At 55.7% G+C, this 23,330-nt stretch overlaps 1 protein-coding gene across 1 annotated transcript in view; it reads left to right on the forward strand.

The window, feature by feature from the left end:
• COL27A1 (collagen type XXVII alpha 1 chain) overlaps positions 1-23,330 on the forward strand; it is a 137,555-nt gene that overhangs the window by 71,035 nt on the left and 43,190 nt on the right. The window contains 11 exon segments of the mRNA XM_049637373.1: positions 992-1,045; positions 1,683-1,736; positions 4,922-4,975; positions 5,127-5,180; positions 6,841-6,885; positions 8,114-8,167; positions 9,840-9,884; positions 14,421-14,474; positions 16,315-16,368; positions 16,607-16,660; positions 20,781-20,834. Coding sequence (XP_049493330.1) covers positions 992-1,045; positions 1,683-1,736; positions 4,922-4,975; positions 5,127-5,180; positions 6,841-6,885; positions 8,114-8,167; positions 9,840-9,884; positions 14,421-14,474; positions 16,315-16,368; positions 16,607-16,660; positions 20,781-20,834 — 576 coding nt within the window.

A 23,330-nucleotide genomic window follows, 5' to 3' on the forward strand; every position in this document is an offset into this window, starting at 1 on the left:
CCCATGGCTCCCTACTGCTCCCCGAGTGATGTCCTGACTCCCCAGCACCCGGGACCCTAGCGAGCAAGTTTCTCAGACCCATTCCTGCCCCTTGCTCTTAACATCCCTGTGCTCCACGGAAGTGCCCTCTGCAGCTCCCCCCCCCAACGGTTTTGCACACACAGCTGCCTTGCCTGGCACCCCTCCACTCAGCCTCTGCATGGCCCAACCTACCCATCATTTAGAACCCCGCTCAGATACCATTTATTCCGCCTGCTCGGATGGTGGCTGTTTCCCTCTCTGGATGCCCCGAGCAGCCTATCTGTTACCTGTGCAGCACTTGGTAGATGGGGACTTGTGCTCAGCCCCCCTGCCAGACAGCAGGCTCCCTCAGGACACTGCCCCAGACCGCCCTGGTGTAGCTGAGCTCAGAGTCCTGCACAGAACATTTAGGACATGTTTGAGTAAGTGAGTAACTGGCCTTACTGACTGATGGATGAACTGGGGCAGCCTGCCGAGGCCGGCTCCTCTTTGCCTGTGTCCGGCACCATGTGGCCACATCTGGCCCTCGCCCAGCCAGTCAACGAGGCCCAGATGTTGGCCAGCTCTCCCTCTTCCTCTTCCCTCCCTCCTGGCCGGCCTGTCCTGACCCAGCCTCAGTGTCTCCGCATTTCGAGCTGTCCAGGCCTCGCCGCTTCCCCTGCTGGGCCCCCCGTCTGCAGAGTTCCTCACGCATAAGGGCACTGACAGTGCTTTTTCTTGGAGCCCTGGGGTCCCGGGTGCCAGGACAGTTTGGTGAGGAATAGGGGCTACTGTTTCTCCTTTGTGTCCCCGAGGCCCAGCCCCCAGGGGTGCCCAGCTGGAGCTTACAAGCAGGGAAAGTGAGGGGGGAGCTCGTCTCCCCCAAAGGTTGGTGTTCTCTGGGCCTCAGCTGGGCAAGGATGACTGAGCAGCTGTTCACCTGGCCGTTTCTGTTCCTTACTAACCCCAGCTTGCTCTTGGCCTTTTCCAGGGGAGCCAGGGGTTGCCAGGGTTCCCAGGCGCACGGGGGAAGCCAGGGCCTCTGGTAAGTACCTTTTGTTCTGACACCCCCAAACCTCACCCTCTCCAAACAGTCATGAAATATGGCCAGGGGCGGTCACATCCTGGACCTCGTTTCCTCCTGCAGCAGCTCTGGGAGACAAGCAGAGAAAGACAGCAATGAGATTCACCCATTTTACAGATGAGGACGCTGAAGCCCAGAGAGGCGGGAACTCACCCAGCGTCATACATAGGCCGCAGTCAATGTCGAGTTCTGGGGAGAATCAGAATCTGGGGCTCCCAAGCCTTGAAAACAATAGTAGCATGAATATCAGCAGTGGGTGTCATGTATTTGTTGAATGTTACTATGTATCAGACCCTTCCCATACAATAGTTCTTTAAAGAGTGCCAGCCATCACCCCAAAGGCTACAGAATTATTATCCCTCCCATCTTACAGATGGGGAAACTGAGGTTCTGCAAGATGAAGTGTCTTGCCCAGGGTCCCATGTCTGTAAGTGTAGGAGGCGGGGCTTCAACACTAGCTCCTATCAGTCTAGGCAGATTTCATTCATATGCTCCTGAGCTTTTCCAACTACCCACAGCCTGGGGGGTAACACAAGGGATGGTAGCAAGTGGGCCCTCACTTACCCCTGCATCCCCTGCCATCTCTTCTCTTCCACAGGGCAAAGTTGGAGACAAGGGATCCCTTGGGTTTCCTGGGCCTCCTGGCCCCGAGGTATGTGATGCCATATTGCTGTGTTTGGCTACAACTGGGACTGAGTGTTGTCATTGGGAAACTGAGATACGGAAATCAGGGGGTGGGTGGAACTAACCTGAGGACACACAGCAAACGGGAGATGGGGGCTGAGAATAGAAGTTCTGAGATCAGAGATATTTCCTTTTCTGACTCTGTGCCCCTGGCAGCTCTCACTGGCAGTGGGACGGAAGCTGGCCTCAGAGACTCTGCCTAGTTCTGTGGCCACCTTTAGAGTTTCCAGAAAAAACATCAGGAAAGCCCTCTGAACTCGGTCCTGCACCCTTAACAGGAGCTCCTGCATTCTCGAGCCTGAGCCCTGGAACCCTTCCAACCACCCACACTCCCCCTGGAAAAGGTTCAAGGCTCAGCACTTCCAGGAATGGGGAGCAAGAAACAGTGATAAAATTCTGGGGTTTGAGTGGAGAATGAGAAATCATGAAGGATCATCTAGCAATTAATATAACTTGCCTTAGGTAGGTAGAGCCCCGAGAGGTTCTGGCACATGTGAAAATCCATACCAGTCCACTAACCGTCTATCAGCTAGCACCCACATGTCACGTATGACAGGCTGAGGCATATAATGGCTGAGCTTTTCCACTGGCCCCTCCGACTGGGACCATCTCTGGAGAACGGGGTGCTCTGTGCCAGGGCTGCTGTCTGTCCGGGGTCCTCAGCACCCAGGTCCTCCAGGGAGTCTAGGGGGCAACCCCAGCCAGCCTCCTCCCCATGTATACACACACACACACACACACACACACACACACACTCCCTGGCCTCCGACCTTGCTCGTTCACAAGATCTCAGAGGCAAAACTCTCTGTCTGCCGAGCTCCCCAGACCCTTCCAAAGATCACTCCTGGTATCGCCCAGATAGATGAGCGATGGTTTCCTGAAAGTTCTGACTTCCCACTGTGTTGACTTTGGCTGTGACACAGTCCCAGCTCTAGACGAATGGAGTTGGCCTGTCCTCCGTGGCCTCGATTCCTTCCCCTGGCCACTGAGGAAGAAGACTGTGCTAGCGGTCTGGCTTTGCCAGCAGGCTGGCCGCTGGGGGTGGGGCGCATGTCGCCTCATGTTCTTTGGGCACCTCCTCATGCCAGCAGGCTGCGTAGTGTCTTTGGGATAAGAGCACGCTGAATTGCCACCACAACCATGTGAAGGAGGTATTACTGCCACCATGTCCCAGATAAGGAAACTGAGTCACTGGGTAGTGGAGTGACTTCCTCAGGGTCACTGCTACTTGTAGCCAATAAGGTCTGCTTTGGTTCTCTCCTGGGTCCCCGGACAGATCCGGGGTCCGCCTCTCCCATCTTTGGGTCCTGTTTGGATTGGCTAACTCGGTGTCCAGAAGATGGCTCTGCACAGCTGGAGACAGAAGCTGATGAGCGTGTCAGCGCCTTCCTGGGTCTCTGCTCCTTCTGAGACCATGGGCAGGAGGGGGGGCGGTGCCCTTTGACTCTGCAGCCCTCACTGAATTCGCTTGTTCATTCATCAGTGTGTCTGATCTGTGTGAGTGCCAGAATTTGATCAGCATCCTGACATCCAGGTTCTCCCTAGAGATAAGCCCACTCCAGGCAGGACACGGGACCCCAAATCCTTTTAGATACGGATTTTTATTGAGTGCTTAGTGGGTGGCCAGGCACTGAAGTAAGTGCTTTGTGCTATCCACTTCAAGCCTCAGAATGGCCCTGTAAGGTGATGTAGTCACCGCTTTACAGATGAGCAAGCCAAGGCCCAGAGATGCTCAGGAACCGGCCCGGGATCACACAGTTAGTCGGTGGCAAAACAAGTCTTTGAGGCTCTCAGTTTATTATTTTATTTTATTTTTTTTTTTAACGATTATTTACTTTTGAGACAGCGGGGGACAGAGCATGAACGGGGGAGGGTCAGAGAGAGAGAGGGAGACGCAGAATCTGAAGCAGGCTCCAGGCTCTGAGCTGTGAGCACAGAGCCCGACACGGGGCTCGAACTCACGAACCGTGAGATCATGACCTGAGCTGAAGTTGGACACCCAACCGACTGAGCCACCCAGGCGCCCCGAGGCTCTCAGTTTAAAGAAAAAGATGTGGTGCTTTGACTTCCTGTGACCAAAAGGTCAGAGAAGAAGAAGAAAAAAAAAACACTTATGAAGACAACATGGGAGGAGGCATTTTGATCCCAGGGATTTATACAAGAAGCTTTTGGTTTCTAGTTGTCAGGAAACTTAGGGGGTAGTTGGGGCTGCCCTAAAAGTGAATGCGGTGCTAGGATGAATTAGCAGAGGTATTACACTGAAAACAAGGAAGGGGATTTCCCATGCTGGCCTCTGCTGGTCTATTCATACCCAGAGAAGCATCGGCATCCTAGTGATTGCCAACAATGGAAACTGACCACTTGGAGGTGGCAAGACTGAGGGGCCCAGGGCCCCTGACTAGAAACCGTCGAGGGAGTAGCAAAGGGTAGGCCTGTGGGGAGGGAATAACTGGTCTCTGAAGTGTGCAAAGACCACTGTGGGGAGAAGAGCTCCCTTGTGCTTTGTGGGGTCCTAAGGGGCAGTATGACGTTGTCAAGGGGAAAAGGAGGGGGTTCTGCTCCATATCAGGAAGAAGCCTCCATTGCACGGTGATCCATTCATTGGGAACCGGCTTGGTCTGGGAGCAGTGAGCCCTCATTGGTGACAGGGAGCAGAGCCCAACACAGCTGGCCAGGACGGAGGGGGATTTCAGCTTTGGATAGGAGGAGATGAGCTTATTTAGATCAGCATTTCCCAGTCCCTTCAAAGTCAACCGCAAACCCAGAACATAATTGTGTCTGCAGGATCACCGCGAAGGATGACGTTTGTCAGAGCTGAGGGTGGCTAGCTAAGGCACTCTGGCTGCCGTGGGCCCAGGACTTGGGAAATTCTGGCTCAGACAACCTTGTGGGTTCTGGGAGATTCTTCCAGTGCTAAGTATTCTCTTGCATTGTCTTATTTAATTTTCTCAGCAACTATCTGAGATGTATGGGCTGTTCCCGAGATCCCTGTTTGAGAATAGAGGACTGCAGGGTCAAGGTGGTTAACTGAGCTGCCCAGGGTCACATCCCACGCAGGAAGGGATGGAGACCCGGGTCAGTCTCCCTCCAAGACCTATACTCTTAGCACTTCCCTTCACCTATGGGTGACCCCTGCTCTCTGTTTGCCCTCAGGGGTTCCCCGGAGACATCGGCCCCCCTGGGGACAACGGCCCAGAAGGCATGAAGGTGAGTCCCTGCCTAGGGCAGCCCCAGTCTCTGCGGAAACCCCAGGCCTCCAGGGCTGGCTCCCTGGCTTGGAATCGTTGGGGGTCTCGCCAGCCTCTGCTGGATGTGGGGGTGTCGCCTCTGAGACAGCTTTTTGTTCCCTTCTCACCAGGGTAAGCCTGGAGCTCGAGGCCTGCCGGGACCCCGTGGGCAGCTGGGGCCCGAGGTGAGACTGTCTGCCCCCTGCCCCCTGCCCGTCCCCTGCAGCCCTGCCTGCTCCATCCTGGGTCCTGGAGGCCTCAACTGGGGACCAGGGTCCCTCAACCAGGGCAAAACCCTGGGCTGCCCCAGACTTGCCCTCCAGCTCATCCTTTCCAGTCCTGCCCCGTGACCCTGCCAAGGTCATTCTCTGACCTGGCCTGGCTGGCAGGTCACTCTCTCGCTCCACGGCATCCCCACTGCCCCGGGGTTTTCTCTCTAGAGGCCACCGCCTCTGCTCCCACCTGCAGCACAGCTTACTGGGGTGTCGGGGTGGGAGAGTAGAAATTATCAGCTCCATTTTACAGGTGAGACCCTGCCTGACACTCGGGGTGGAGGCACTGTGTTGGGTCCCATGGTCAATGGTAGGCAGGGTCAGGATTCAAAGCCACGTCTGCTTGAGCCCAAAACCCATGACAGAGACCCTGTGCTATTAACTCCGTGTTCCTGGGAGCTGCCTGGGGGGCATCCCCAGAGAATTCTATGACTTGCAGCGCTAGTGAAGGACAGAGAGGAGATTTGCTCATTTCCTCATTCATGCTGAAGGGAGTGAGACGTTCTCTGTGGGTGGGCCTGTTGGACACCCCATGGGCTGGCCCCAGGTTTTCTCTGCACACGAGGCCCCCCACCACCCACCTGGGCTCAGACCCCAAGGCTCCCATGACACACAGCCCTGGGTGAGGGTACAGGAGGCCCCGACTTGCCACAACCACAGGCAGGCATCCAGCTGACATGGATCCCTTCACAGGCTGGTTCTGGGTCTGGCGGGGTCCCAGCGCTGGCTCCGGGAGCTGCCACGTGGGGCTGTTTTCCTGGAAACCGGGTGTAGGGGGGAAGTTCCGGAGGGGGCCTCTTGGTCAGGCCTGCCATGCCAGAGAGACCAGCTTGGAGGCTTCCCCTAGCCTGCGGGAGGGCCAGGAGTGGAAAGGGAGGGGAGGGGAGGGGCGCCAGCAACGTGCCTCTGTCTACACCCACGTGACCACTAAAGAGACTGCCACCTGCTCACAATTTCATGGATTCATTCATCCACTCCCGCATTCATTCACTTCTTCATCTCCTCCCTCTCTCGTGCCCCTGTCCCCACCTTCACTCACCACATGTCCATGAGACCCTGCACACCTATCTTGAGTGGTGTTTGTGACGGTGTAGGGGATGGGGCCTCAGGAAGGAATAAGAGATCATCACTGTCCTCCAGCAACTCAACTTAGGCTAATCATCATACTTTAGGATGATCCTCTCCATTCTGCACCATTCTACAGGGGAAACTGAGGCACGGTGAGGCTAAGGTTTGCCTTAGCAGAATCAATGGCAGAGCTCAGGATAGGGCTCATATCTTTGAGCTGCAGCCTGGGGCTCTGTATCCACAGCATATGAAAGGGTTTGACTTTCGGCCCAGCACTGTCATGAACCTGGGCCTGTCACATTCAGATGACATGGGGGGTCCCATTCATGCAGATGTCCTTGTGTGGCCTGAGAGGGGGCCCAGCAGGGGGACCAGAGGTACCCTTTCTCTTGGTCCAGGAAGGCTCTCCTCTGTCCATCCCTTTCCCTCCTTACAGGTCAAGTTCTCTGAGAGTCTCATTGGATTAATTTCTCTTTTTTTCCTCTCTTGTGTCTCCCAACTCTAGGGAGATGAGGGACCTATGGGGCCACCCGGGGCCCCTGGCTTAGAGGTGAGTGTTGCTGGCCCCCAGGGGAGGTGGGATTTGTCAGCGCTGAGCGAGCTGTGTGCAGACAGATGACATCTGGGTCGTGCTGTGCAGAGAGGTCATCAGAGGGAGCTTTGGGCCAGCCAGAGAGGGGACTAGAACAGACACCAAAGGAGAGAGACAAGAGACAGGAAGCTGGCCAGCCGTGGTGGCCCGGCTGCCATGTGCTGGGCTTTGTCTCTACTCTCCTACATTTGATTCTCCATGAGAGTGGCATTGCTGGTCTGGGTGTCATCCGAGGCCATCGGGCTCAGAGTGAAGGGTTGGCCCCGTGTCTCAGTCTAGAACCTAACCTTGCAAGCATCCCTCCCGACTGCTCAGCTCCAGGCGGCCTCTCACAGGGTCCACCCCAGCTGACTGTGTAAATCAGCAGTGTGTGCGTACTTTGGTCCTGGGGCCTGATTACACTCTCAAAAAAACAATCAGGGACCCCAAATGCTTTTCTTTGTGTGGGTTCCACCTATTGATGTTAGTAATTAAAACTGAAAACTTTTAAATGTATTTATTAATTCATTTGATGGAATAATAAACCCATTTCATGTTAACAAAAATAATAGTTCTACAAACAAGACAAAACAAAACAAAACAACCCAACCAGCTATATTTTCCAGAGGAAAATGCTCTAATGAAAAGAGTGGCATTGTTTTACCATTTTTGCAAATCTCTTTAATGTCGGGTTTAATAGAAGTCGGCTGGGTTCTCCCATCTGCTTCTGCATTCAATCTGTTCATGCTACCACATGTCATGTCGCCTCTGGAAAAGTCCGCTCACACTCAGGAGGAGAGAGACACAGTAAACAGTGTCTTAGCATTATTACGAACCATACTTCTGAGGTCATCAGTCCCTTGAAAGGGCCCCAGGGACCACAGGGATCCCCAGACCACATTTTGAAAACCACTGGTATAAACTCCCCATTCCTCTGGGCCTTTTATCTTCTGTGCCTCCTCCCTTTTCCTCATTCCCTGAAAGCGGGTTTCAACATCCCCATTTACAAACAGGACAGGCCTGGGAGGGGAGACTTCCTTGAGGTCACACAGGTGCAGACCCCTCTCTGCATCTCCAGTATAGCCTGGTGCCCCCGGGGCTCCAATTCCCTCCCCCCCCCCCCGCATTGTGACCCTCCCCTGCACCAGGGCTGGGACCCCAGCAAGGCTGCCTCTGCCCCCAACTCACTCACCTCTCTCTGTTGCAGGGCCAGCCTGGCAGGAAGGGGTTTCCTGGTAGGCCCGGCCCGGATGGCATGAAGGTGAGGAGTCCTGGAGGTGACTGGGCGTGGTGGGTTGAGGGGGACACCGGGGGAACAGAAGAAAAGGGGAGCCAGTCAATGAGGGCCCCAGGAAGGACCCCAAATCCCACGGGCAGTTGTGGAAAGGAGGGAGATGGTCCCCATTATCACAACATATTGGTACCAGAGGGGAAAAAATGACCACAACCTGAATGTCCAACAGCAGAGTAGTGTTCAAGTACCGGGATACGATGCAGCCACGAAAGGTGGTGTAGTGGAAAAGTTCACCGGATGGGAAATGCCCGTGCGCGTGGACGTGGTGGAGGCAGGAAGCAGGTTACGGATGGAAGGTTAGGCCCCGGCCTGTGGTGGGGGCTGATTGTACCGTGTTCCCGGGGGCCTGGAGCAGAGGCTGCAGTATGGACGGGGGCTCTCTCTGGGTGGTGAGAGTATAGGACGTTTCCGTCTCCTTCTGTGGGCCTCTAGGTTTTCCCCATCCTGTGCAGTAAATATGTATTATATTCGTTAACAGGTTTTTGGGTTTTTTTTTAATTGTCATAAAAGAACTGGCCTGTGTAGGAGGGTGATGACCCCGGCACACGGGCACATGGGCAGCCTCGCTCATGGGCTTTCCCAGGACTCCCCTTGGGGGCCATGTTGGGCCACGTTTGCAGCTGGGCCGACTCACCAGGGTTAGGGCAGAGCCAGGGTAGCTCAGGTCATCTGTGTCCCCCTCCACTCGGGGAACATGGCCCATGTGTCTGGCCCCTCTGGTCCTCGTGGGCGTGAGGCCTGGGGAAGGAGCTGGAGGGGAGGACGAGGCACAAACCCGATGGCGGTGAGCCACGTTCATTTGTGAGCCAAACTCCTGGCTAGTCTGAGCCCTCGTCCTGCCCTCTGAGGTCTGGGTCTGTCTCCCTCAGATACCAGCTGGGTTTCTGTGGTGGGAGCAGTGACACAGTCTGGCTGGATTTATCCCACGGGTCTGCTCGCCTCTCTGCAGCTCGCGCCATGGGGAGACCAGGGCATCCGTGGCTGCCGCAGAAGCGGGAGCCACCCCAGCATGGGATAAAGCTAGCAGACAAAGCTCCAAGAGGCCACCAAGCGTGAGAGCTGGAAATAGCCTACAAGACAAATGAGTCTGATTTCCCTTATTTATAGTTAGGGATGCTGAGCCCAGGGCAGGGACAAAACTCACCAGTCATTTTGTGAGCCAGGAGCAGAGCTCTGGTGGGTTAGCGTCTAGGATTCAGGTGCCCCGACTCCCTAATTCCCTGCTCGCCCTGTGGTGGGCAGCTTGATACAGTAGGAATGGGGATTTCAATCCGTCAGGCCAAAGTTTCCAATTCTAGCCCTACATCTAGCTTGCTGTGTGGCATTGAGCAGATCGCTTCACCTCTCTGAGCTTCATTTGCCACCTCCACAACATGCGGCAGGTTGATGAAGGGCCCAAATTAGATTCAGACATCAGGGTGCAAGTAATGGGTGGCTAGGGCCATGTCTGGGGCCAGAGGTTCTGTCCAAGTGTCCCATGTCCCCGCCATTTGAGATCTGTAAGGCCAGAAGCTGGAGTTGAGGTTCCTACCCTTCCCTACTGGTGGGGGCTAGGGCCAGTCAGCTGGGGTGTTCCCCAAGGGGGACCTGGACCTCCCATCACCCATCCCAAGCCATCTTTCTCTTTGCTTCCTTGCAGGGAGAGCCGGGTGACCCTGGACGGCCAGGGCCAGTGGGTGAGCAGGTAAGTCAATACTGGTCTCTGAACACAATGACTCTCTTTATCGAAAACTCACTCAGTGCCAAGCCCTTTGGTGAATGCTCCACATGCACCTGCCTTTCGTCCCCCTGCCTAGCTCCTGGGGTCAGTTAGCTAGTCTCCCCTTTCCACTGATATGGCCACTGACTTTCCATGGGGGTGAAGTCACCAAACAAGAAAGAAAGCCGTGAATCACAGTCCCATGGCCTAGCTCTGTGGATGTTTTTGGAGCGTTGGCCCCAAAGGGGTTACATGAGTTTGCTCCCAGAACGTTAAAACTGGAAGAGCCTCCACTAATCGCCCGCCGTGCCCCATTTACAGATGGGGAAGCTGACAACCAGAACCAGAACCACCTGCCAGGGGCTCTTGGCCCAGGCAACCCTCACTTAGAAGGAAAGTGAAATTCAAGCCAGGGGCTCTGGGAGGCGGGGAAGTCAGGCGAAGTTCTGAAGAGGAGAGGGGGCCGCGAGTCGTCGTTAAAAAGGAGGTTTGAGAATCACGACCTTCATTATTGAGGCCCAGGGTCCTCGGTGCTACAGAGAAGCAGCTGTGAGTTCTGGGAGAAGAGACCACAGAACCCCTCCTCTGTAGCCCGACACAGCCTGAAAGCCTAACCTCTGGGCTTGGACGGCAGGTTGAAAGGTAGCGATCTCCTCCACTGCCTTAAAGAAGCACCTCACCCCCTCAACTCTGCAAGGCACTGGTTCAGGCCAGAAGAAAGAATGGCGTTGGAGACCCTGAAGAATCTCTCTGCTGAGAAACGCCATCAATGGCGTGAGAGTCGTGCACGACGGGTTTCCTCACCAGGCCTGCAACATCTGTTGGGGGGAAGAAAGGAATTAAAGCAGGGGGTGGACTGGATTTTTGAAACCTTTCCAGTGTCATTCGAGCGCATTCTGTGGGAAGCCCGGGAGTTTGGAAGGGCTGTCACGGCCTGGATATATTTCCTGATTGGAAAAAAAAGGCAATGCGATCAGCAAATTTAATTTCATAGTTATGCTGATGGTAAGGGCCCTCGGGAAATAGATACTCAGAATCCTAGGATGTTGGAACACGGAGGGTCCTTGCACAGCACTCTGTCCTGGGGTCCTAACCTTTTTTGTGCCTTGGGCCCTTTGGCAGGCTGGTGAGGCCCATGGACCCCTTGTCAAGAATTAGAGTTTTTAAATGCACAAAAATGCAAAATGGAGGATTGCAAAGGCAATCGATTATATTGAAATGTGATTTATGAAGGTAAGTTAAGTGCCATCTACTCACAGCCATCCTTCTTTATGAACGCGTTGAATAATGAGATCCAGCAGCATGTCTAACAGCAAAACCTCAATTTTGAACAGTGACAAGTCTTAGTGACACATTTTGAAATCTCTGCGACGGTGACTGCACTGTGACATGTAAATATCTGTGACAGTTACAGGTATCGTGGGTTTGTTGGCTATACTCAGATTTGAGGGAGATGCTCAATTTCAGCTAGAGATTGGTGAAAATAAAAGTTGCAATTTTTTTTCCTAGTCAAGCTCAGGGACGCCCTGAATTCCATCCACAGAGCCTTCCAGGAACCCCGGTTTAGCCCACGTTGGCCATCTGATTAACAAAGATGACTAAGCAAATAAGTAGTGAAAGCTGGGGCCAGGCGGAGAGGGCGTCTGGCCTGGGGCAGCGGCACGAAGGTCCCCGTGGATGGCGCAGTCTCTCGCTAGCCGCCTGGCTCTCTGGGACCAGAGCAAGAGAGAGGGGCCTGTCTGAATTGTGAGACAGAGCTGGAGCCCTGTGGTGGGGGTGCCACGCCAGCTGTGCCCTTGGCCCCTCCCCCTTGTGGAAAGGGGCAGGTATCTCCTGTTCATGGCAGAAGCAGAGGGTCCCCGTGAAGGGTTATAAGGTCCTCCTTAGGATCACAGTATCGGCCACACTGATTGGGCTCCTGCACCAGGCTCCGTACCAAACACCGTCGCCCCCACTGCCTGCGATTCCCTCCCCAACCCGAGGGCGGTAGATGTTAGTCTCCCCATTTCACGGATGAGGAAACTAAGGCTCTGAGAAGCGAGGCAGCCTGACAAGATCTCCCCCGGGCAGTAGCACAAGTGTCAGAGCCAAGGTTGACACTCGGGGCCGCTGGGTTCCCAAGATCCGCCTTGGAGGGACTGGAAAAACTTTAGACCTCCTGACCCCTTGCTGTTCTGTAACAGCTACTAAGAGTGTAGATGGCTCGCCAGCAAGCCCTGTCCTAGGTGCTGGGGACACAAAGATGATCACAGGCATGGATGGGCCTTCCCTTTAAGAAGCTCTCTCTGTCGGGGGAGAAGCCAGGCATGTAAACACTCCCTCCCTGAGATGTCTGTTCCAGTAGAGAACCCACAGCTGTCCTGTTCCCGGTTGCACGTCCCAGTGCCTAGCGAGGGAAAGGAAGGAGGGAGGGAGAAAAACTCCCATAAGCAGACAACAGCCCTTTTATCTGTAGACAGTATGAGGACCAGGGCAGGCTCCTTCCCCAAATCGGGGACTCAGATCCTGCCCGTGCAGTGCCCACTGTGGGTGACCGTCCACCCCTATGTCCTCACGCCAGCTGGAGAGGAGCCCGCGGTGCCCACAGCGGTCAAAGCTGCTTCTCCACCCTGCCCTCCTCCACCAGGTGGAAGCCCTGGGCCCCTAGGGCTGGTTTCCTGGCCAGCTTCATCTCAACCCACAGACTGGGCCTGCCAGGATCTTCTGGGACACTGCCCCATGGGTGTCCTGGGGGCCGGAATGGGGAAGTGGGGCACTTGCTGTATGGCCCTTATTCATTAGGATCCTGTTTGGCTTCTTGTTTGAGGTTTATGACCCGCGTGCCTTCCAGGACCCAACAACTCATAAATTTAAAGTAGCTATGAAATTTCTGTTTCTCTGGGCCAGTCGGGCAGGGGCCTCTTAACAGAGCCGTTTTTATTCCCTTCTCTCGGCATCCTCTAAATGTCTGAGTGCTCCCTTGTGGGGCACGCGGGCCTCCGTCTTAACCCTGTGCCCTTTTAAAATAAATTAGAACAGGACGGGAGGGAACTAAGGTTTATGGAGTGCCTACATGTGCCGTGCATTATCTCCAATACTCAGAACAACCCCGGGGAGACCGGGAAAGACCTTTTCCTAAAGCGCCCCCCTCTGCAGGTGATGAGGCTCTGAGAGGCTCTGTGACTTACCCAGGGTCCACGGACCTAAAGACTGGGTGACAATGACAGGAGAAGTGTCAGGTGTAGGGCCTGGCACTCTGTAAGTGCCGCCTGTTGTTAGTAATATTGCCGTCACCTTGAAAATAGTCTGATTTTTTTTTTTAAAGTTAAGTCGTTGCAAAAGTCAAATACTTGGTTACTGTCTGTGACTTATTAGCCATGACCTCATACCTCAGCCCAGAAGGGTCTCTGAGCCCGGAGGACCAGGACCTCCGTTGTGCAGCAATGGTGCTGGGGTACGGGGTGGGGGGTGGGGGCGCTGTGCCTTGCTCATGGCCACACGCTTTGGAGGCCCTGGGGTGGAGGCACAGGTACAAGGGCCTTGGAGCCACACGGACCAGAGCTGAGTCCCAGGCTGCAGCCGCAAAACGTACATGGTGCGTGGCCAGACCTGAAAACGGTCTCTGAGACACAGCTCACCCTTTGGAACTGGGCACCATGTTTTCACTCTAGTTGATTGACAGGTTGGCCAGCTGATTCTCCCAGAAACTCTTGGCTGCAAACCGGAGTTCTTCCCAAGCCATTGTCCTACCTCTGAACTGCACAAGACCCCCTCCCCCCTCCCCAACTCCGCTCAAATCTTCCTTAGCAGGGAAGAGTAGGGGGTCTGGACAAGGAAGTGTCTGCTTTCCTGGGTGGCTTCTCCAGGCTGTCCAGCTTCGCTGAGCGGTGCTTGTGTGTCTACTCAGGGCCAGCGAGGCCGGCAGCCACCTAGAAGAGCCTCTGGAACACAGAGGCAAGTTATCACCCAGTGGAGTTAAAAAAAGCAAAAGGAACCGCAGCGTGAGTGTGTGTGTGCCCTTCAGAAAGGAGAGGAAGCCTTTCAGAAGACAGTATAAAGGCCTCTACTTCCTACGTTTCAATCAAGACTTTTGGCGGAGGCTGTGACACTGTTTCCATCCTGGCTAGCGGGTTTGTTTCTCTCTTTGAAACAGCCCCAGAGCCCGGAAAGATGGGGACAGATTTCCCAGCACCGCTTAAGGGCCATCCCTGCCCGCCCCCCCCCCCCCCGCCAAACGTGACCGCCTCCCAGCCTGCTTCTGGCACAGGAAGAATGTGTGGCGCTCCCAGGGATGCTGGCAGCGGCCCCACTGCTTGGCTCCCGAATCAGAACCATCTGGTGGAGTGAGGGAAGTCAGGACAGTGCCTGGAGAGAGGCAGCTCTCCTCGGTGCCAGCCCCACGCCTGCCTGCCGCATTACCAGGCACCGGGGAGGAGCTCCGAAGAGACGGGGAGATGTGGGCCAGCTGCCTCTGAAACTCAACACATCCTTGCATTCACGTTGCTGCCTCTTTTCTCTTGCTTTCGTGAATGTTTCTTCTAGGGACTGCTGGGATTCATTGGTCTGGTCGGGGAGCCGGGGATCATGGGAGAAAAGGTGAGTTGTGTTGGTGGGGGCAGCGGGGTAGAATATAGAAACAAATAGAACTTGTGGTTGAAATCTTAAAAATGATGAAGGGGCCAGTTGCCCTGAGGATTTCAGACTTGTTTCCCCTGTGGCTTCTCCTTGCTTCCCTAGCGTTCCACACCCTCAAAGAGCCATTGTCCCCTTTCCCAGCACCCCCTGGGGGCTCTGCCCTGCCCTCCCGCAGGAGCAGCTAATGCACTTGCTGTGGGCCTGCCCGCCTGCTCACTGGCACAGCATAGGGGCGGGCGACAGAAGGGAGGTAAAGAGCCATCTTTTTTAAAAAGGGCACAGTTCCTTATGCTGCCTTGTTAGTCCCCCGGCAGCTCTGTTTTACAGACCAGACAACCGAGGCTCAGACGGGGGAGGGGGGTTTGGGGGGAGGCTGACTTAATCAAGGTCGCCCAGGTAGGAAGTGACAAAGCTGGGATGTGAACCAGGTTCAGTGCCCGGGGCCTCACGTTAGCTCCCAGCTCACAAGCACCCTGTGGTTTCCAGTTTCCCACCATGGGCCCTAGAGGGTACCTGCTTTCCTTTTATGGGTTTGTCTGATCCCCAAGCTGGCCTTGCGGGGTGCCCGTATTATTCCCACTGATTGGATAGAGAAACTGAGGTCCAGAGAGAGGAAGCCTCTGCCCTACCACAACCACCTTCTCCTCCTCCTCTGTTTTCTCTTCTTCCTCTTCTCTTCTTAATTGATCTTTTTATTTTGAAGTAATTATAGAGTCACAAGATGTTGCAAAAAGCAGTACAGAAGGCACCCTGTGCCCTCCCATGGTCACATCTTGCACGACCATAGTGCGATATCAAACCAACTCTGGCCTTCCCCTGTTGCTCAAATGTTCCATGTCCCTCCTCACCTACAAACCGTTGCCCGTGCCCCTCCCCCGGCCAGGTACACCCCTCCTACTCCCACCCCTCCACCCTCTCTGCCTAGATCATGGTCTGTTCTCCTTCAGCTCCCTCGGGTCAAGCAGGTCTTCCCGAGGGGAGCTTCAGGGGGCACCCCCGAGCCCAGGTGCCTCAGATCCCCTGCTGAAAGGCCTTAGCACCAAGACCTACGCCCCCACTGCACTGCCTCTGGTTTGCATCTGAGCTGGTGATTTGTGTCCGTCTCCCCACGACACTCAGGGTCTCACGGCCCATGAGCAAGGTCTGTCTGTGCTCCTCACCATTGCATCTTCTGGGGCTGGAGTGTCACGCCAGGCCCGTAGAAGACTTTCAGTAAATGTTTGCCGTCTGAGTAGATACAAAACACAGGGCCTCACAAAAACAGCCAGGATGCAAAGCCAGAGCCCCTTTCACCAGCAGCCTCTGTCTCCTCCACCCACCATCTCTGCCCAGTCTGTCTGGATGGATCAGGAAGAAGAGAGTTGCATCTCAGATGCCCCAGCATCTCATCTCTGTCCGGGCGAGGGAATGGGGAGACTGAGAGCGCCTTCCCTTACCATTTCCACCTCAGCAGGCCCAGCCCAGGGGACGCCGTGCCCAACGAGGACCACATGACATGGGCCAGCATCACAGGGGACAGTGTCATTAGCTCATCCTTGCTCAGGATCACCCTTGCCCGAGGGAAGCCCTCTGTGTGGCATGCCACAGTGGATGCCGAGGCCTCCCAGGGCTTGCCGGGTTCCTGGCTTCTGCTGAGCGAAATCCCAGTGCCCCTTCGCCTGTCACCACCCTGGGTGATGCGACTCTAGACTTCAGACAAGTCCCTACCCCCTCCTTTTTGGCCTCTGGAAGGCCTCTGCACCTGCTCCCCAGAGAGCCACCCCACAGCCATCACCTCCCTGAATTGCTGTCTCCATCACAGGGTGACCGGGGCATGATGGGACCCCCAGGCGCACCTGGCCCCAAGGGATCGATGGTAAGGAGCAAGTGTGCACGCCTTGCCCTCTCCTATCACTGTCGTGGTGACAGTTCTGCTCTCCTCTGCCTGCTTCCGCATACCTTGGGCATTCAGAAAGACCCACCCCTTCCCCTTCCAAGAGGCCACCCTCATGGCCCTGGGCTGGGGCTGGGGCTGGGGCTGGGCTGCCGGGGGCGGAAGGAGGAAGGGCCCCCTGCTTCAGCTGATTCCTTCTCTCCCATCTCTTTCTTGGCAGGGTCATCCTGGAACTCCAGGTGCAGTTGGGACCCCTGGAGAGCCCGGACCCCGGGTAAGCAAAGCCCTCACGTTCCCTGAGTTCAAACCCACTGCCGAGTAATGGTGAGGAGTCCAGACAAAACCAGAGTTGGACGAAACCCGGGTTTGAGTCCCAGCTCCATATTACCAGGGAAGATCATTGAACTTCTCAGAACCTAAATTTTGCTCATCTGAAACACAGAGAAAATAATCGTGGTCATGATAGTGTCATCACATGAGTTAAATGAAACCGGGCAGCTAATGTTCATTATGTAGTGATGTTCCTTGCACGGGGTATCTTGGTCATTAATGCCATCATCGCTTTGTTCATTCACTCCAGAAATACCCTGTCACGTGTGCCTGAAGCCGCTCCAGGAGCGGGGGACAGCAGCCGTGAACAAGGCAGAAAACTGCTGCTGCCCATTAGGAGATTATATTCTGGCATTTGAGAGAGAGAACCCCATAAATAAGGGACACCTGCTATGGAGAAAGTAGGGGAGAAGATGAGAAATACTGGGGACACATTGGATGAGGGTTAGAGCATGGAGGTGAGGACACGGGGAGCCTGGGCTTGTGATGATTGAGGGCCAGGGGTATTCCTGAGGACCCCGAGGCAGGGAGGAGTGGGAGAGGCAGGGTAGTCAGAGTAGGGGACCCCATCTGCTCTCCTGAAGGTGATGTTGGGGGTGGGGAGGGGTGGCTCTCATTCCGAGCCCTCAGAGTGTCTGTTCCCTCTGTCTCTGCTGACGGAGGCTGGAGGCTGGGAGGGGCTCTCACTTCAGCCAAGGCTCGGGCTCAGAGCTGGGAGCCCACTCTGGGGAGGTGGAGGGGCGGGCTCAGGCAGGTAGAAAGGGTATGGGGGATGACGGGGACCAGCGCAGGCAAGATCCTGGGACAGGGCCAGGGGACGATGAGTTCAGGCTGCCCAGGTCCCTCCAAAGGCCAGGCTGAGGGACTCCCTGGAGTCTGATGAGGGAGGAAATGGGAGCCTTTGATGGCCTGAATCCGAGGGAAGCATGCACACACCAGTTCTCTGTGCCAGTTAGGGAGGCAAAGCCAGCTTGGTTCCCAGACTCTTCTGTGCACCTACTATGTGCTGGGCCTTTGCTCAACCCCGAAGGTGCAGGACTGGTATGAAACACATCTGCTTCTAAGATCCTGTCTAGTGGGGGTGCCAAGTAGAAATAGCCTCCCGCTCATTAACAGACCTTTACTGAGCACCTACTGTGTGCCAGGCGTCAGGGGGGTGCTGAGGAGGGACATGGAGGCACTACCCCGGGAACGAGAAGCCGGCACACAAGTAACCATAATCCCAAGACTGAGGTGCCACACAGCGGGTGGCTCTGTGTGCCCCCTACAATCCTTTTCGTGAGGTGGAAAACTCATAGTGCAGAGGTGGGATGAGAGCCAGCACTCTGGGCTCCTGATGGCATATCTTATCTGGGCTCCTGATGGGGAGGAGGCAAAACCACTTCTGGCCTGGGGCTGGAGGGGCTGGTTGGTGGCTGAGGATCCCAACTTGCAATCTGAGGGTCCTAGCCCACCCAGCCGGAAGGCTGCTGTCCCATCTCTCTCCCCAGTGTTCACGGGACCCAGGTACGAGGGTCCCCAGTGTTCACGGGACCCAGGTACGAGGGTCTAGCAGATGCTCCTAGAGACACAGTGACTGGGGACCATCAGTGTGGGAGGTGCCCAGGCTAGGGTCCATCAGCAAGTTAGAGCTCCTCTGCCCTTAGACCTCAGCCTCTCTGGGCCTCAGGCTCCCTACCTGTCCAGCGGGAGGAGGAGCCTGGAACAGAGTTGCTGAGGCAACATGGAAGGCCAGTGGGAGGTGGGAAAACAGGGGATGTCCCAGCCAGCGTACGGAGGGAAGGTGCTGGCCTCTGAATCCTCTACCTCCGTGGCTCCGCAGACCTCCTCCCCACTCTGTGTCCTCAGTGCTTCTAACTGTACTGGGGGGCGGGGGTGGCTCAGACTGAGTGAAATCAGTCACATGCTGCTTTCAGACCCCAAGGTTGCCATTGATTCGCCATTGCTGCATATGGGGCTGGGTCACTTGGATCTCTTGGGGTCCTTCCCGGCCAGCCAGCTGCCCTAGTGCTGTTGGGAAGCAGCATAGCACCGAGGTCCAGAAATCTGACTTCAGAATCAGACACATGTGAGTCAAGTCCTGGCCACTTTCTAGCTGTGTGATTGTTGGCAATAGTCACATCTTCTCTGCGCCTCAGTTTCCCCATCTGTAAGCCAACATCGTACTACCTTCATGATGAGATTGTTATGAGGAATAAGTGGTAACAGTGCATGCTGTAATGCTCAGCAAATGATCTGCATATACTAAGTGCATGATGACTGGTAGTAATAAGAATTACTGACTATTTATTAGATACGGTGATTACCACGATTATTAGTAAGACTTACTGTTAAGGTGACATTTCTGATGATACCATTCACATCTGATGAGTATTTTCCCACTTTTCCAATCACATTAATACCCATGTCCTCCTACAGCCCATCGAGGTCAGCCCAGATCAGGACCTTCATTATGTGGGGGACTGGGGACAGGTTCCAGAACCTCGAGTTACTGCCCCCGCCCCCCCCGACCGAGAGAGCCGCTAGCTACCCTTTGCTGGGACTTTCCATGTCGTTTTGTCTTCCCAGCAACTCCGGGAGCTAGGGATTCTTATTATCCCCATTTATAGATGATGAAACAGGCCCAAAAGGTGGAAATCACTTGCCAAGGTCACAGGATTAGGAAGTGGCAGGGCTGGGATTTGAACCTGGCTCTCTGGTGGAGCAGTCTGCTCCTTTAAGTCCTCTATTCTACTGCCTCAGAGTCAAGACTTGGCTCCTGAAATTTCCCAGTGACGCATTGCATGCCTGATGCGGTCCAAGATCCTGCTGTAAAATGGCTCGTCCTCACCCAATCTTCCCATCTCCTGCCATCCCGGAGTCAGATCTGCTTTCTTATTGGGCCAAGCCTGGGTCCTCACCCCGCTTGCTCTGCTGACAAGGGGCAAGTTGGGACCCAGCCCCTCACATCAGCCCTTCGGCAGCAGCTGATGGAGGGTCTGTACCCCTCAAGGCCGTGGGGAGGGACGAACGGGAACAGCAACTTTTTCCTGAGGCCCCAAATGGAGCTGGGCCTCTCCCTGGTATTTGCAGGGGGCTGAAGCTGCCTCTTCCTTGTAGAAGGAGCACGCCCCGTCTGAGGCTCGCTGCTGAGCTGGGAGGCTCGTGGAGGGGTCCGGCTGGCCTGCTGTGTGTGAAGGCGCTGCTTGGTGTGTGCAGCCCGGGCCGGAACCCGGGGGAGAAATGAGACAATGAGGCAGCCTCCTCCTCCTCCTCCTTCCTGCTTCCTCCCCACCCTCTGTCCTCGCCTGTTGTTAGGTTGTTGGTGGGTCCTTCAGCAGGTCCCCACGTTCCTGTCATGGGTCTGCGCTGTGCCAGGTGCTGGAGAACAAAGGCAACCCTGTGTTTTCCTTCCCTCCCTCCCTGTCTCTCCCTTGCGTCTCTTGTCATTCCTGCATCAAACCAGATAACCCGGCGGCTTCCCTGGGCCAGGCCCTGTTCCCTTCTCCCTGCCTCCCCCTCCCTCACCCCAGGGCTACGGTCTGGTTCTTCCCCCGTCCTTACACCAGGGCTCTTTCTGCCCTGGTCAAAGCTTGCAGCTGATAGTGGGGGTCAGGGCGGGGGACAGATCACGGGGCTGCCATCGTCTCCTTGCTGATGGAGAGAGAAAAGGGGGAATGGGCATTTGAGGAGAACCTTGGTCAGGCATGGCATGGTAGCTTCTGGTTGTCGATTTTGAGATACAGGAGAAAATGGCTCATCCATCCAGGGAGGCTTCTTCTTACTCCTGGACTCCCAGGAAAGGTTAAGCACCCCCCTCCCCCCCACCCCACTGCATCAAGCCTAGGGCATTGACTCATGCTCAGGGTTACGGCTTGGCTTGTGGGCCACTTCTCCCAGTGGGACAGCTTTTCCCACTGGGCTGCGTCCTTCTGTGCAGAGGCACTGGGCCTGCCCAGGGGCCGCTCCCAAGCACTGCCTGTCTGAAGGCTGCGGCCAGGCTTCACCCCTATGCTCCTAGCCTTCCCTCTCGCCCCCTTGCTACCGGAAAGGGGGCTTCTCCAAACTCTTTCTCCTCCCCACAGGGTCCTCCAGGATCTCGAGGTCCACCAGGCATGAGGGGAGCAAAGGGACGCCGGGTAAGCAGGGCCCAGTCCCCGGGGGGCTGATGCTGGCAGGGGCCACCTGACAGAGAGGCTCCCTCCTGGTCCTTGCCCCCTGCCCAGCCCTGAGATTGGTGGTTTCCAGGCATCACACGGGGTTCCAGGCTCATCCTGGGCCTGAGTGTTGGCCTGGGACCCCCTTTCCAGCCATCTCTTCCAGCCCATTTCTGAGCTCCAGGCCTCACCATCCAGTGGGTACAGACCAGCTCTGTGGTACCTGTGTTTGTCCATCCATTCATTTAGTTGGTCATTCAACCGCCATTTATTTAGCACAGGCTGTGTGCTGGCCACTGTTGAAGGCTCTGTAGACACTACAAAGAATGGGACAGGCATGACCCCTGCCTGCTCTCGTGTGGCTCAATCCAGTAGGTCAAAGAGATTGTATAGGGTCATTGGCACATAGCGTAGGGTCATTGGCACATTGATGGTGATGATGCACAGGCAGCTTGGGAGCCTGGAAAGGGTTTCAGAGAAGGCTTCGGGAGAGGAAGACAGCTGAGCTGATGCCAGGTTCTGGGTAACGGACCGCCCTAAGGTGAGAGAAGGTGTGGCATGCTTCGGGGTCTCCAGTGGTTCAGCAGAGGGGCAGGCGAGAGGGATGAGATGAAGAATTAGCAGGTGCCAAGCCTGCGAACGGCACAGCAAAGACTGTGGGCTGCTTTCCAAGGGCAGTGGGGAGCCACAGGGGATTTTAAGCAAGGGCTGGCCTGAGCACAGTGGCCCGAGGTAAAGTACTTACTGTGTGTCAGGTACTGTCTGTCACATGTTTCACTCATTTAGTCTTCAACACTACTCTATAAAGAAGGTGCTATTCTTATTTCTGTTTTATAGACGAGGAAACTGAGGCACAGAGGGGTTAAGTCGCTCGTCTCAGGTTGCACAGTTAGAAAGTGGCAGAGCTGGGATGGGGACCCAGGGAACCTGGCTCTTTGGCATACTGAACGTAGTCTCATTTTCAGTCATGCAGGGAGGGCTGATGCAGTGGTTTTCTGCCCCCAACTGGTGTCCGGGTGCTGGGCCAGGCAGCCTTGTAGGAGGGAAACGCCAAGGCACAGGTAGAGCCGGCAGCCGAGGCCTGATATCCAAGCTCCATACGGGGGATCTGTGATCAGTCTCCTCTTGGCTGAATTTCAAGTGGTTTTAAATTTTCCCCCAAACCAGATGGCCTGAACAGTCAGCCAGGGAGAGGGGGGATTAAGAGGCATTCCTCTGGCCCAGCAGGGCCCCTCCCAGTGCCATGTCCTGGGTCTCTGCAAGCGGACCCAGGCCTGCTGGCAGCCAGTTCCACCTTGACCCTGAGCATGTCACCCCCTGCCCCAGAAAGCCAGATTAGCTGGAGGGTTCAAGGTCCTCAACTCACAGCTTCCCCCCGCTGGCTTTACCTCCCCTTCCCAGCAGTGGCTTGAAGAATGTATCTCCTGCTTGAGGAAACCCAGGCTCCAAACCACATCAAAAGTCTCCAGGGCTGGGAGGGAAGCATCGGGAACATGAGCTCCTCCCCCCTGCTGGGTTTGGCAGGAATGCAAAACCTGTGGGAACAGCCCCTTGAGTCCCTGGCCTCATGGTCCACCATTGGCCACTTCACAGAGGGGTAACTGAAGGATGGGGGGGGATCCTAGAGAGACGCATACTGTGCCTGCAGAAGAGCTCAATTCTGGACAGGCCTCCACGAAGCCACTGGCCTGCCGAGTGACCTTAGCAAGACCTGGCCACCCTCCGAGCCTCGGTTTCCCCATATGTGCCATGGGGAACATAGAAGGCCCTGCCTGCGTCTCTGCCCATGTGCAGGAGGGGACAAGATGGGCCCTCAGGCCCTTGGCTCTTGGTAGAACTGCTGACAGGGTCTGGGTCCATAGGCCTCGGGGGCTCGGGGTCAGACAGGGGCAAGTCCCAGCCTTCCCAGTTACCAGTTCTGGAACCTCAGGCCTTGGTGGGTGACATGAGGAGGAAGTTGTAAGGACCCGGAGTATGAACGCACATCAGCTGGATGCCCATTTTTCCCACGGCCGCCAGTCACTCTTTATCAGTGTGGGAGTGAACTCCCCGTCACAGGGGGATGTGGAGGTCAGGGTCTGCTCTGGGACAGGGTGCTGGAAAAGACGATGTCTAAAATCCCTGTTCGTTACCTGGGGGATTCCACAGTCTCCCTCCACCACCCACTTTGAGGGAGTCGTGAGGATTCTGAGGTTCACGTGCCTGACATTAGACTCTGCTCCCATGAATGGGGCTTAGAGCTCCTCGAATCTTGGCTCTCCCTCTTTGACCCTGGGCAACTGAGTCCTCTCTGGGCCTCTAGCTTTCCTCTGCAAAATGGGTGAACAAAACAGAACTAACCTCTCCAGAGGGCCCTGGGATTAAATCCCTTTGCAGGCGCCTTGCGCGCGGTGAGCACCGGATAGGGCAGTGGTGTGGGAGGCGCTGGGCGCCTGTTCGTTCCCTCCCGGCTGTCCATCCCTTTGTCACAAGAGCTGC

This window comes from Panthera uncia, chromosome D4, assembly GCF_023721935.1.
Source record: "Panthera uncia isolate 11264 chromosome D4, Puncia_PCG_1.0, whole genome shotgun sequence".
NCBI classification, from domain to species: Eukaryota; Metazoa; Chordata; class Mammalia; order Carnivora; family Felidae; genus Panthera; species Panthera uncia.